We start from the raw sequence: 13,424 nt of genomic DNA on the forward strand, positions 1-13,424 counted from the left end.
AGCTTCTAGATAAAAGCCCATCAGTCCACAGAATTCACACCAGCTTTGGAGAGGAGATGCAACCCCTCCTCCTGTTCTACACTTCCAACCCTCTAGGGCTCACTCTGCTTTGCAGCCCCACCACCTCCTGCTGGCGCTGAGACAGGTGAGCACCTGCCCACAGCTCAGTGCCAGCAGAAGGACACCCTGCAGACCCTGCCAGGAGCCCATGTGCTGCAGGATTAGTGGGCTGGCAGGCACGTGAGCCAGCAGAGTACAGAAATGTCTGGAGGGTTTGCTGAGAAGTCTCCTTAGAGACAGCCCAGACATTCAGTTCCCCTGGAAGGCTCAATACCTGGAGAACAACCGTGGCAGAGGTTTGTGTTCTGGGGTGGTTTAACCTCTGCACTGGAGTCACAGCTGACAGACCAGTTGGATGTGAGGCAAAGCCTCCTGCCACCCCCACAAAGCACCCAAAGTCCCTCTGGGGACACCTCTGAAATCCTCTGCCCAGCTTGCTCCTGATGACACTAGTCAGCGACAGATGTTCCAAGACGGAAATGGACCCCTTGATACCAACACCTAAGATCATTTTAGGATGACAGTTACCCCAGGAGATAAGAAAGAGAAAAAAAATAAATCTACTGCAAAGGGGGAGGGAAAAGGAAACCACTTCCACTGAGAAACTCAGATGAGCCCTCCTGAGCTGTGAGGAGGCACGACAGGGCTCAACACACCAAGTGGTCCCTGATGTACCCCAGAAGAACCTGCAAGAACCTGCAGGTCCAGAACCTGCAAGAACCTCCTGCAGGTGCAGATTTCCTCCCCAAACAAACCTGCTCTGCCAACCTGCAGGTCCCTAGCACAGGCAAGAGCAGGATTATGGAATCCAGCTCAGGCTGCAGGCATTAAAAGTCATGCTTTGAAGGAGGCTGGATGCTTTGACCAGAACATGGAGGGGAGAAGAGGAAGGTGCCCCTCCAGCTCTGCTGTCACTCACAGTTCTGCAGAAGCACAGACCATCTGGTGCAGCACTGGGACCAGACCAACTTCCCCTTTCCATTTCCACCTGCTCCCAGTGGCCAGCGAGCTTGGGCCTCCCACTGCCCAAAGCCTCCACGGCGTCCAGAACTGCATCACCACTGCAAGAAGCACTAAACCCCCCCACCTTGGGGATGCTGCTTCCCATTTCTGCTGTATTATATAATTTAGCATCGTTTGGGTTGCCAAAAAAAAAAAAAAACAAAACAAAAAAAATATAAAAAGAAAAAAAGTAGTAATTGCAGAAACCTTTTTAATTAGTTCTTATTCGCCCCACTAACGTTTTTCCAGCACACATAATATGTTGACACGAAATTACTGGGTTGGAGGCAACTCTGAATGATTGGAGTTTGTTTTGCTTTTGTTCCTCCTTTGCTTTCATCCAGTCAATAAAAAGCAGGCACTGAAGGGCTGCGCAGAGCTAATGGCGACAACCCAAAACCCGCAGCAGCAGCAGGAGCTGCAGCTCACACCAGAGCTGCTCAGGGTTTCGTTTCCGTCTGGAGGGCAACGAGGAGGTGGGGGGGGGAGGGAGGGAGGGAGGGAGGGAGGGAGGGAAGGAAGGGTGGGTTGTGAAGGCAGAGAGCAAGGGGGGGAAAAAAAAAAAAAGCTAAAAGAAAAGAAGAAAAAAAAAAAAAAAAAAAAAGACTTGCTTGAAAAAGGTAAGACCCAGCTGACATTTTCCAGCTGCTTTAGTTCTGGGTGTTGAGCGCTGAATTGTGAGAAGACAAAAGGAGAGCGCTGGGTTTGGAGGATGGGGAGAAGAAAAGCTGGCAGAAGGAATGAGAATTGGTATGAAGTTTGGGAAGAGATTCAAGCTGAGGAGTATCTGTGCTCAGCCTGAGTCATAACCAGGGATAAGAGCTAAACATCTTCCACGGAAAAGTTACTGCAGGATCAAAGCAGCCCTTCCCAAACGATGCTTTTTGTTGTTTCCCCTCTTAAGGGATCCAGATTTTTCTCTCCAAGACCTTTTCTACCCTGTACACATGAAGGCAGCAACAGATGCAGGTGATTTGCTGCTCCTAAAGGAGAATCACATTACAGGGCTCCTCACCTCTACAGAAGCACCTCTTTCCCCTGCTCTTCCCAAGTTCCTAGGGTGGAAGCCCAGCCCAGGTGGTGACTCCAAGTTATAGAATTATGGAACAGTTTGTGTTGGAGGGGACCTTTAAAGGTCATCTAGTTCAACACCCAGGTTAAAGCAACCTGGCCATGCACCTCACACCTCCAATGCAGCCACTACCCTGATCTGCAGAGGGACCAAGAGCTGCTGGGACAACAGGAAAAAGGCATCCCAAGGATGGGAACATGAACAGAGCAAACAGAAAGCTACCAGTTCTCAGAAGCAGCATGTTCTGAGAATGAGAACAAGAATTTCACCCTCAGCAGACTTCAAACCAGTTCCCTTTCCCATCCTCAAAACACTTCAGCCAGGAGAACCAAGACACCAAACCACAGGCTGTAGCTCAGCCACACAGCGCTCCTGCACCACAGAGCCTGCAGAGAACCAGCTGCTGCTCTCTCCCTCCTCATGGGCTCCCTGGTAATGGAATGGGAGAGCTGGATCTTAAAACTTGGGAAGGGAACAGCACTGACACCCTTTTCTCTCTTATTTATGAGCTCACACAGGAACTCTCACCCCTTCCAGGCACAGCAGATCACTAGAACCCATCAGAAAGCCCTGCTGATGCACTGCCAGTGCATATCCCCCTGGAAGAGCTCATCCTTTGGGCAGCTCCAGGCATCCCAGCACCTCAGGCTTCCAACACCCTCAAGATGTTGAAATTTTCTGTTGAACCTGCAAGAAGCAGCCCTGGTCTTCAGAGCTGCCCACACACAGCCCTCCTGGTGCCCAGTAGCACCAAGCTCTCTGGCTCAACGTTAGCCCGAGAAGCCTTGAGATGCACAAAAGGATAAGAGGGAGATTGTCTATGAGGATAAGAAGCAGATTAGCAAGCAATTAAGTGGCATTTGTGGCATCCATTAGTGTTTCAAGCTACAAAGAGTCAGTTTCTGCTAACTTCCTGCCAAAAGTCACAAGTAATGAGCTAATTAACAATCTAATTATTGCAAACGGCCTAGAAAGAAATCAGGGCACAGGTGAAAGCCTACTTAAAGCGAGCAGGGCAGTGGGAAACAGCTGAGAAACGAGGCAGGCAGGTGCTTCAGCTACATTTCCAGCCATCCCCATTGAAAAGCAGCATAAAAATAGCTGTGGAAGTTGTTAAAGTTGGATTAAAGCTGCACTCAATACAGGGAGAGTCAAACACCACAACCAGAGCAAGCCCTGCAGAGCTGAGGAACCCCAAACCAGCCCCAAGGGATTTTTTTCCCCCCCCCCTTCCAAGTAAATACAACTTATTTACCAAGTTCAACAGCAGCTGCAGCACAACATGAGGGGCACAATCCCCCAAAGCTCCTCACCAAGAGGAACAGGACCCAGCACCACCAAGGTGCCACCCGGGGGCAGGAGCAGCGCATGGCACCAAGCCCTGCCACGCTGAGCTCTTCCTCCCAGAGCCTCCCCAGGGTAGCTGTGATTTCCAAGCAGATGACAGGAGGTAGCAACTTCTAGCTCCTGCTGGACTTCCCAACCTGGAAGTGCTGGGCATGGAGACAGGGTGTGCCCTCCATCACAGGGCACTAAGTGCATGGTGCTGTCGTGGCAGTGAGAGTCACATCTATGGTCCTGCCTTGCCAAGTAAGGAACCTCACACAGGGGCACATGTGAGTGAAAGCCCACCAAGGCTCACTGGTTTTAGGCAGGTATCTGGGGTAAAGATTGGTCTGCTCCACATGCTGCAGTCTGCAAAATTTCCCATTGCAATGCACTCATGCAGCTTTCACGTCTGCCACACCAGAACAACCTGCAAAGTGGTTTCTTAAGGCAGAAAATGCCAGGGCAGACCAGTCACACACCTTTGGGAGACACCACTGAGCACAGGATGCTCCTGGCAGCCCCACAGGGTCCTGCTCCAAGACCCACAGGCTAGAAACTCAGGTGTTTAACATCTCCATGAGGAGGATTTGCCAATTTGGAGGCCAGCTGCTCTGTGTTAGCATATCTGAGACCACCTTCATGGGTCCCAGACACTGGCGAGGGATTGAACTTTGGTTAAAAGAATCACTTCAGGACGAAGCTTGGAGCAGAAGCACAATTACAGGTTGGACAACAGTTCCTGATCACTGGGAGAGAGCCTTGGAAAGGCTCAAATTGTCTGACACCAACAATCTCTAGCATCTCTATAGTGAGAGCTGAGCAAAGCACTAGAAATGCACAGGAGAAGCCCTGCCCTACCAGCAGAACATCCCCACCAGCCTCTTCCCAGCACACCTCATATTTGAAGGGGGTTATCTACACAAATCAAGCTGGCATGGCCCTGTCTGTGCCAGGAAAGCCTGAGAAACCTGGGAGAGCCACAGCAAGAGCCTGGAGCTTGGACAGAACTCTTCTGAGCAGCGTGACTGAGCTGCCCATGTGTGAAACCTCAGGTGCCAGGGGAAGCTGTGACCTTGAGTAACAGCACCAAGACACGACTCAGTCCCCACAGCTGCTGTCCTCTGCTAACCAACCCCAGCCCAGGCCCTTGGCTGAGAGGCAGCAGGGAGGTCTCTTTGGTATTTTAAGGTTGTACTCCTAAGGCTCAGCTAGACTTACACCACTTGTAGGAGCTTCTATGGAAATGCTCCTGAGAGCATCCAGGACAAAGCCCTCCTGCCTGCAGCCAGCCCAGGTGGCAGAGCTGCTACCCCAAGGCTTGGAACGCCGAGTTTTGGTTCTGTACCACACCACAGCCCAGCTCAGGGGGTGGAGGTCTGGTTGCTGCTTTCTGCCTCAGACTCTAAGCACAAGCAGGACACGCTGTTGCGGAGCTCTCAGAGACATGCAGCAGGTTCATTGTCATGCTAAATACCTCAACCTGGGCTTCAACCACCCACCAAAACAAAACTCTACCCCAAATATTCCTAAAGCGAAATTTCACCACCAGCAGCTGCCGGCACCAGCCTGGCTGCAAGCCCGAGCCCAGACCTTCACCTCCAGCAGATTGTGACCCCACCACGGTGGTCAGACACAGCCAGCCTGGGCAGCCTCCATGAGCACTAGGACACCAGATAACGCTCAGGGAATTCATCCTCATTTCCTGGGGGGTACACCACCACCACCACTCCCTGAGGAACACCCCCCAGAATCCCAGCGTTACCAGCATAGGGAATTCTGGCTGCAGGAACCCCCAAGCTTCTGCAAACGTTATTTTGTTATCCAGCCTTATTTTTCCCCCAGCAGCACCAGCAAAGCCATCCAAGTTCCTCCAGTATCCAGGTGCCCCCACGCCACACGCCGCCGCTTTGCCGTTACCCCCACCCCCGCCCCGGTTTGGGTTAAGCACATTAAAAACGATAAACTTCCCCCTGCCTTTTTTTTTGGGTGGTCGGGGGTTGTTTTTCTGAGGTCTCAGCCATCAGCAAAAAACCCCGAAGAGCTCTAAAAAACACCGACCGGTTGCTTACTTAATTAAAAAATTATGACTAAGCTGCTTCCCTGGCCTGGGCACGGCGGGGCCGGGGGATGCTGCTGCTCAGCCACGGTGGAGATGCTTCGGGGGCGGTTCTGGGGCTAGTTCCCGGGGTGGGGGACGGTACCTGCACCCCCCCCACCTCCACTCTGCGACACTCCCCCCGGCGCGACACTCACCTTGACACTGGAAACCCTGCTTGCCGAAGCCCCTGCGGAGAGAAGAGAGCAGTGAGACACCGGCCCCGGTACCGGCTCCACAGCGCAACGACCCTGCCCGGGATGGGCACCAGCTGGGGGCACTGGGGGGGCTCAGGGGAGCTGGCCAGGGAGGAGGTTCCCGGAGGAGGCTGACGGAATTGGGGCGGAGGGGGCCCCACTGGGTTGAGTCGGGGGTCTCGAATCTGGTTGAGGTCATAAAGCAGGCACAAGGTGGGGTCTTAAAGGAAGTCAAGGGTCCTAAAGCGGGCAAGGTGGGGATCCCGGAGAGGGTGAGGGCCCCAAAACAGGCAAGGGGGGGGGTCCTGCCGGGCAGAATCGAGGGTCCCGGAGGGAGCAAAGGGGAGTCCTGCCAGGCTGGATCGAGGGGCCCGGAGCAGGTCGGGCACCCTGGAGGGTACAAAGTGATGGGGCCTCGTCAAGCAGAGAGAGGGTCCCGGAGTGGGTCGAGGCGTCCCGGAGCAGTTGAGAGGGGGTCCCACCGGCCCAGGCCGGGTCCCCGGTGGATGCCAGGTTCCCGTGTGGGGGCTCCGCTCACCAGATGAAGTCGGTGCAATGGCTGCAGAAGGTCGGCTGCTTGAAGAACCTCGCCGTGAACTTGTGGTTCTTCACCTCGTGGACGTTCTTCTGCCGCAGGGCTCCCTTCCGAGCAAAACGCACCGGGCCCTCCTCACCCTCAGAGCCCGGTGCCGCTGCCGGCGGCTCGGCCATGCTGTACCCGGGGCTGCCGGCCGCCGGCTCCGCCCGCTTGGGTTCGGTTGGGCCCGGCTGGGCTCGGTTCGGCTCGGCCCCGTGCGCTGCAGCTGCGGCCGGGGCTCGGCGATACTCAGCACCTCTGGCTGCAGCTGGCGGGAGCCTCCAACACACACCCGGCCGCGCCCCGCCCCCTCATTTACATAACCGCGCGTCCCGCCCTCTCATCTGCATAGCGAGAAACGCCTCCTGCTCGCGCTGCTCGGGTGTGCCCCGCCCTTCTGATTTGCATGTTGATTTGCATATTGTTTTGCATACGGGGAGCGGAGGGAGCCCTCCCAATTCCCATCCGGTGGGCGCAGCGGGCGAGGCATCTCCTGGGCACAGCATAGAGCCCCTGCATCCCGCCGGGATGCTGCGGGGACCGGGCCCTGGGGACTGGCGGCCCTGGGAGCTTTGCTTGTCCCCTGCCTTGCACCGTGGTGAGACGTTGTCCTGTCCTGTCCTGCTGTGGTGGGGGACACTGTCCTGTCTAGCTGCCACTACAACGGAGGCATCATGTGATGCTGCGGTGGGGACCTCTGTCCTGTCCTGCTGCTACTGCAGTGGGGACATTGTCCTCTCCTGCTGCTGCTGTGGCCTCAGTCGGTGGGGTGGGGTTGGGGGGTGGATAAGTGGCAATAATGATGAGAATAATGGGACTAAAGAGGGCAATAATGATAATATTTAATGGTGATAATAATTACAATAATAGTGATGGTTCCAATAACAGTCAAAGTGAACCCAAGGAAATCCTCCCTTCAAGAGCCAGTCCTGGGGGGTTCCCCATGGACAATGCTCACTGCAGGACCGGCACTGGGAATGATGGATTTTTCCCAGAGTCCCTCAGGACTCTGAGGATTCCCAACATCAAGACTGGAATTATTCTGCTCTACCTCAGTTTTCTGCTTCACAAAAGTCAGGAGCAGCATCTGGGAGTTTAGAGGGATCCAAGGAGAGGCTCCATGCCTGGCTGGAAGCTGAGGTGACCATGGTTCACGTGGCCAAAATCCCAAAGACAGGGCAAGGCAAATATACAGGCACAGGGGATGGAAATCCCACCAGCTCAGAGGTCTTCCTGGAACATTTGTTTTAAGCTTACATCTCAAACAAGGACATCCCAGCTGAGTAGCTCAGAGGGGTTTCAAACCACATCTGCTGGCAGGGATCTGAAACTCAGGTCTGTCAACCTCCTCCTCCAACATCCAGGTCTCCCAGGGCCATCCTGGTGCACTGAGAGATGTCCTCAGTGAACTGGGTACAATATGGTCAATATCTGAGCTGTAAGTTTAAAACCAGCATTCCAAGAGGACCACGTAGCCATAGAATCACAGAGTGCGTTGGTTTGGAAGGGACCCTCAAAGGTCATCTTGTCTAACCCCCCAGTCAGCAGGGACATCTCCAATTAGAGCAGGTTGCTCAGAGCCCCATCAAGTTTGACCTTGAACGTCTCCAAGGACGGGGCCTCCACCACATCTCTGGGCAACCTGTTCCACTGTCTCACCACCCTCACTGTGAGGAAATTCCGCCTTCCATGCCTGGTCTGGGAGATGAGGGGATGAAAATTCCAATCAGAACAGGAGAAGGCTTTATCTGAAACACAGCCATAAGAATATTTCTGCCAACAGCAACAACAACTCCAAATTCTCATCTGTGGGATTTAATTCTGACTATGCAGCCCCCTGATCATTTTCCTTCTGTAGCCCCAGACCATCCCTACTCCACTGCCATCCAGCCCTCCATCCCACCAGTTCCTTTCCTGAGCATTGCTCCTCCAGCTCTGTGGAATTAAACACCCAGGAGACCTTCCAGAAATAGGCCTGGAGCTGTTATTAGGCAGCTCTGTGACGAGGTTCATTACAGTAATCAAGCCTGGTGACCCGTCCTGCTGCTGCCACCAGGAGCAGGCAGGCTCGGTACCAACACCCAGCACCGTGTGATTGTGATACTCTGAAGGAGAAGCAAATTGCCACATCCCTCCTTGTGACATGGGGGAATGGAAGCAACCTTCCCACACCCTGCCCGGGAAAGCGGGGGCTGCAAATGGGACTTTCCCTCCCCATCATCAAGCTGCAAGGGGTCTCCTGCCCGGGGAGGGAGCACTTTTCACTGCTGGCATGCAGATGGAAATCAGCGCTGCAGAAAGATCTCCTCCTGCTCGGGGAGGGCTGGGAGGCGTCAGGAGAAGAATAGCAGGTAATCACAACCCCATTTGGGTCCCTGCCCCCTGCCCCTCCCGTTCCCCTGAGCACAAGCTGCTCTTCACTGTAGCTAGGCTGAACTCTTCTCATTTGAACTGCAAGCCCTGGGCTTTGCCTGCTGTTTCTTCTTCCTTCTGCTGCCACTGCTGCAGGTACCCATTTTACAAAGCTGCTGCACATGGGACCCAGCAGCAGCAGGAAACACAGAGAGTGTCCTTCCTCTCCCTCTGCAAGTGCTGATAAAGCCTTTTTCCTGCAAGAGTGGTCAGGCATTGGAACAGGCTGCCCAGGGAGGTGGTGCAGTCCACTGTCCCTGGAGGTGTTCAAGAAACCTGTGGCCCTGGCACTCTGGGACATGGTTTAATGACCATGGTGGTGCTGGGTCAGTGGTTGGACTTGATTATCTTAGAGGTCTTCTCCAACCAATACAATTCTACGATTCTATGAAAACCAAGTCACCATTCATGCCCAAGATGTTATCACTCTCCTGGGCCAAGACATTCCAAACCCAGGTTCAGTTCCTGCTCTCAGGAGGTTGCTTCTTTTCTTCCCCCAGTTTCATTATTTAACACCCTCAGAGTCACATCATATTAAAGGAAGATTTTCAAGACCAGGTTAATTCTGAGGGGAGGTGGGCAACCAGAGCCCCTCAGCACTTTGAAATGTTGGGCTGAACGTCCCAGCAGCTCTTTCCTCTGAGGAAATTGTCCTGTGTGTCAATGCAAGTCAGGTCCCCACAGGTGCAAAGCTCTGGATCAGCACTCCCAGGGGAGCACAGCACGTGGAGTGAAGGGAAGCCAGCTCCATCCGTCCCTGCTGCCATCAGAGTGCAGGTTCTGGATCGTGTGTTCCCATCCCAGCTCCTGCCAGCAGAGAGAATTAGAGAGTGATGGACTTGTTTGGGTTGGAAAAAGCCTTTAAGATCATGGAGTCCAACCTTTAGCCCAGCACTGCCAGGTCACCACTAAACAATGGCCCTCAGCACCACGTCTCCATGGCTTTGGAACACCTCTAGGGATGGGGACCCCACCACTGCCCTGGGCAGCCTGAACCAGGCCTTGACAGCCCTCAAGGGGAAGAAGTTGTTCTTCATGTCCAAGCTAAACCTGCCCTGGGGCAACTTGAAGCCATTACCTTTTGTGTCCTCACTTTTTACCTGGAAGCAGATACCCACCCTCACCTATCTCCAACCTCCTTCCAGGGAGTTGTAGAGAGCCAGAAGGTCTCTCCTCAGCCTCCTCTTCTCCAAGCTAAAAAAACCCTAGTCCCTCATCTGCTCCTCACCAGCCCTCTTCTCCAGACCCTTCACCAGCCCTTCTCTGGACTTGCTCCAGCCCCTCAAAGTCCTTCTCAGAATTTGAGGTGCAGGTTAGAGGGGGGCCCCAAACCCCAACAGTGATACAATGGAGTCTCCTTCCTAACACCTCCAGTGAGCACAGTGCTGCCAAACCCTAGCTTGCTTTTCCCATGGGCTCTGCATCCTCCTTCCTCAGCTGGGGATGGGATGGAGACCTGCAGCCTCCAGAGCTGCAGAGACCTCTTGAGCAGGAGCAGGCTTCTGCAGAAACATGATTCACATCCTGAGGAAGGGCCCTCATCCTCCCAGCAGGCAACTGGTGGAGCTGCTTTGTGGAAGGGAAAGTGTCAGGAAGCATCTGAGCGGAGAGGCTGGAGCGAGGCTGCAGGGTTGGGATTGCAGGAGACAAGGAACACAAGCCCCATTCCAACAAAAAACCCCAACCACAACTAGCAACCTCCAGGGTTCAGGTCAAGAACCTGCTGCAATTGCACCACCTGATGTGCTGCACCATCAAATGGCAGAATGGATTGGAAGGGACCTCTGGAGATCACCCAGTCCAACCTCTCTGCCAAGGCAGGATCACCCAGGACAAGCCACAAGGAACACATCCAGATGGGTCTTGAAAGACTCTAGAGAAGGAGACTCCACAACCTCTCTGGGCAGTCTGCTCCAGGGCTCCAGCACCCTCACACCAAACAAGTTTCTCCTCCTGTTCAAATGGAACCTCCTGGGTTCCAGTTTGTGTGCATTGCCCCTGGCCCTATCACAGGACACCACTGAATAGAGCCTGGCCCCTTCTTGCCCCCCACCCTTCAGATAGTTGTAAGCATTTGTAAGATCCCCTCTCAGGATGCTCTTTTCCAGGCTAAACAGCCCCAGGTCTCTCAGCCTTTCCTCATCAGACAAATGTTCTAGACCCTTCATCATCCTCATAGCCTCTGTAGGACACTCTCTAATGTATTCCTGTCCCTCTTGAACTGGGGAGCCCAGAACTGAACACAGTACTCCAGATGTGGCCTCACCAGGGCAGTGAACCTCCCTTGACCTGCTGGCCATACTCTTCTTCATGAACCCCAGGAGACCATTGGCCTTCTTGGCCCTCAAAGTACATTGGATAAATTCCTGTCCAGCAGGACTCCAAGGTCCTTCTCCATGGAGCTGCTTTCCAGCAGGTCAGCCCCACCAAGACATGCTGCAGGTGAGGAGACCCAGCCCCAGAGTCCAGCCAAGGGGCAGAATCCCAAAGGAGAGGGCAATCTGTCCCCATTTCCCAAGCAGGCTCTGCTGGTGTGTGTGGGAGCTGTGCTGGAGCTGTCACCCTGGAGCAGCAGCTGGTGTGGGAGAGAGTGACAGCAGCCTCCAGCCCTGTGAGGACATGGGGATGCTGCTCCCACGGGGTCCACTCAGGCTTTCTCCAAAGGATTCAGCAAAGAGGGAGAACAGATTTAACAGATTCTTCCCTCCCCCCCCCCCCTTTTTTTTTTTCTGAGCATTTGTTTCTCAGGGCCCTAAAAACGCCACAGGAAGCAGGTGGAGGAAGAGCCAAACTCTAATTAAATCTAAAGGTGTCTCAGCAGCCACTGCCTCCCTTTGCAGATGTCAACTCACCCCCCCCACAACCTGCCAGGGGGGATGACATGGGGCCAGGGGACCCTGGAACAGGGAGGAGGGACCCCGGAGCAGGTAGAGAAGACCATGGAGATGTGATGGGAGATCTTCGAGCAGGAACAGGAGACTGGAGCAGGCACGGGGGACCATGGAGCAGGGAAGGGGAACTCTAAAGCAAGGATGGAGGATCCTGGAGCAGGGATGGAGGACTCTGGAGCAGGGATGGAGGACTCTGGAGCAGGGATGGGTGCCCCTGAAGCAGGGACCTGCCAAGTAGCAATCACTCTGTGGGCAGCAAGACTCAGCTGTGGCTCTCACACCAACATCTCCTCATCTCCTCACGCCTCCTTGCAGCTCTGCAGAGCTCCTGTGAAGCTTTCTGAGGACACCCTTGTGTGGGCTGGATGCAGGCTGGTAGAGTCCTGAGAGGGGTCTCCCTGTGCCTGGGGGAGTGAGGCACCAGCACTGTTGCTCTGGGGCTAGGAGACAGAAACAGAGTTTTAAAAGCTTTCACTCAATATGTTCATGCCAGGAAACAGCAGATATGAACCCCCACACTGATGCTCTTCTTTCTTTGGAGGAAAGCCCTGGTCCCACCAAGCTTTGAAGAAGCTTCTTGTTGCTACCAGCAGCTGGTTCTTCAGGCCCCCAGCAGATTTTGCCCGGGTGGTCCCCGAGGGCAGTGTGGCTGCAGTGATGTTGCATGGGGCAAAGGGCCCTTGGGGCAAAGTCAGAATCCATGGGCTGCTGCTGCTCTGGGCAGCACTGGCCCCGCTGCTCACCTACTGGGGAGGAGACTCTGCCCCAGTCCCCCTGGGAACACTGGGGATGAAGGGGGTGACAGGCAGTCCCCCCACAGCGAGGTGACATCAGCTGTGCTGGTTTTTCCCTCCTGCTTTGGCAGCTGTTTGCAGTTTCATGTCCTCTGTGCAGAGAGGATGGAGCCAGGGAGAGGGAAGCTGCGTTTGTGTGAGGAGAGACCCAGTTACACACCCACCATGGCAGCAGCAGCCCTCACAGCCAGCTGCTGGCTGGCAAAACACAGCCCAGAGCTCAGCTGAGCCTTACATAAACCCTCACCACTGAGCACTGGGGAGAGCCACAGCGGCACAGGCAGGCAGCAGTGCTTGGCTGGCACAGCCACTGCTCTGCCTTCAGATGCCCAAAGCAATCCTGCTCCTTCTCCTCCACCCAGCTCCTTCAGCTGCCTTCCCCTGACCTGACATCGTGGACCCTGGGATGTGTTTCAAAGCCATGGAGTAGTGGTGCTTGGGGCTATGGCTTAGTGGTGGACTTGGTGGAGCAGGGTTAATGGTTGGATGCAGGATCTTGAAGGTCTTCTCCAACCTGGATGATTCTATGATTCTGTGCTGAATGGCTCTGTGCTCTGGGGCTGCGTCCCAGAATCTGTCACTGAGAGCATCAGGACCACGTCCTGTGGTGATGAGGCTGCCAGGGAACGCTGAAGGCTCCAGCTGGCCCTGCAGAGCATCTCTGCTCACCCAGGTGGGGTTCCAAACACAAAACAAAGACATAGAATCATAGAATCATAGGATCAAAGAACAGATTGGGCTGGAAGGGAACTTAAAGATCATCAATCTTAAGATGATCTCCTACAAATCATTAATGATCTCCAGAGGTCCCTTCCAACCCCTACCATTCTGTGATTCTGTGATCTAGTTCCAACCCCCCTGCCACCTCCTACTCAACCAGCTTGCTCAAGACCCCATCCACCCTGGCTTTGAGCACTTCCAGGCTTGGAGCCTCCACAACTTCTCTGGACAACCTGTTCCAGTGTCTCACTACACAAAAGCAGACCCCAGCTCAC

At 54.4% G+C, this 13,424-nt stretch overlaps 1 protein-coding gene across 2 annotated transcripts in view; it reads right to left on the bottom strand.

Annotated features, from left to right (window-relative positions):
* PRKCB (protein kinase C beta) overlaps positions 1 to 6,466 on the bottom strand; it is a 115,102-nt gene extending 108,636 nt beyond the window's left edge. For both annotated transcript variants that reach the window (XM_054391334.1, XM_054391333.1), the window contains exons 1-2: positions 6,294 to 6,466; positions 5,717 to 5,748 (exon numbers count right to left, since the gene is read on the bottom strand). In XM_054391334.1, coding sequence (XP_054247309.1) covers positions 5,717 to 5,748; positions 6,294 to 6,466 — 205 coding nt within the window. The remainder of the gene's footprint in view (positions 1 to 5,716; positions 5,749 to 6,293) is intronic.
* Positions 6,467 to 13,424: the final 6,958 nt, after the last annotated feature.

This window comes from Indicator indicator, chromosome 22 (genome assembly GCF_027791375.1).
Source record: "Indicator indicator isolate 239-I01 chromosome 22, UM_Iind_1.1, whole genome shotgun sequence".
NCBI lineage: Eukaryota > Metazoa > Chordata > Aves > Piciformes > Indicatoridae > Indicator > Indicator indicator.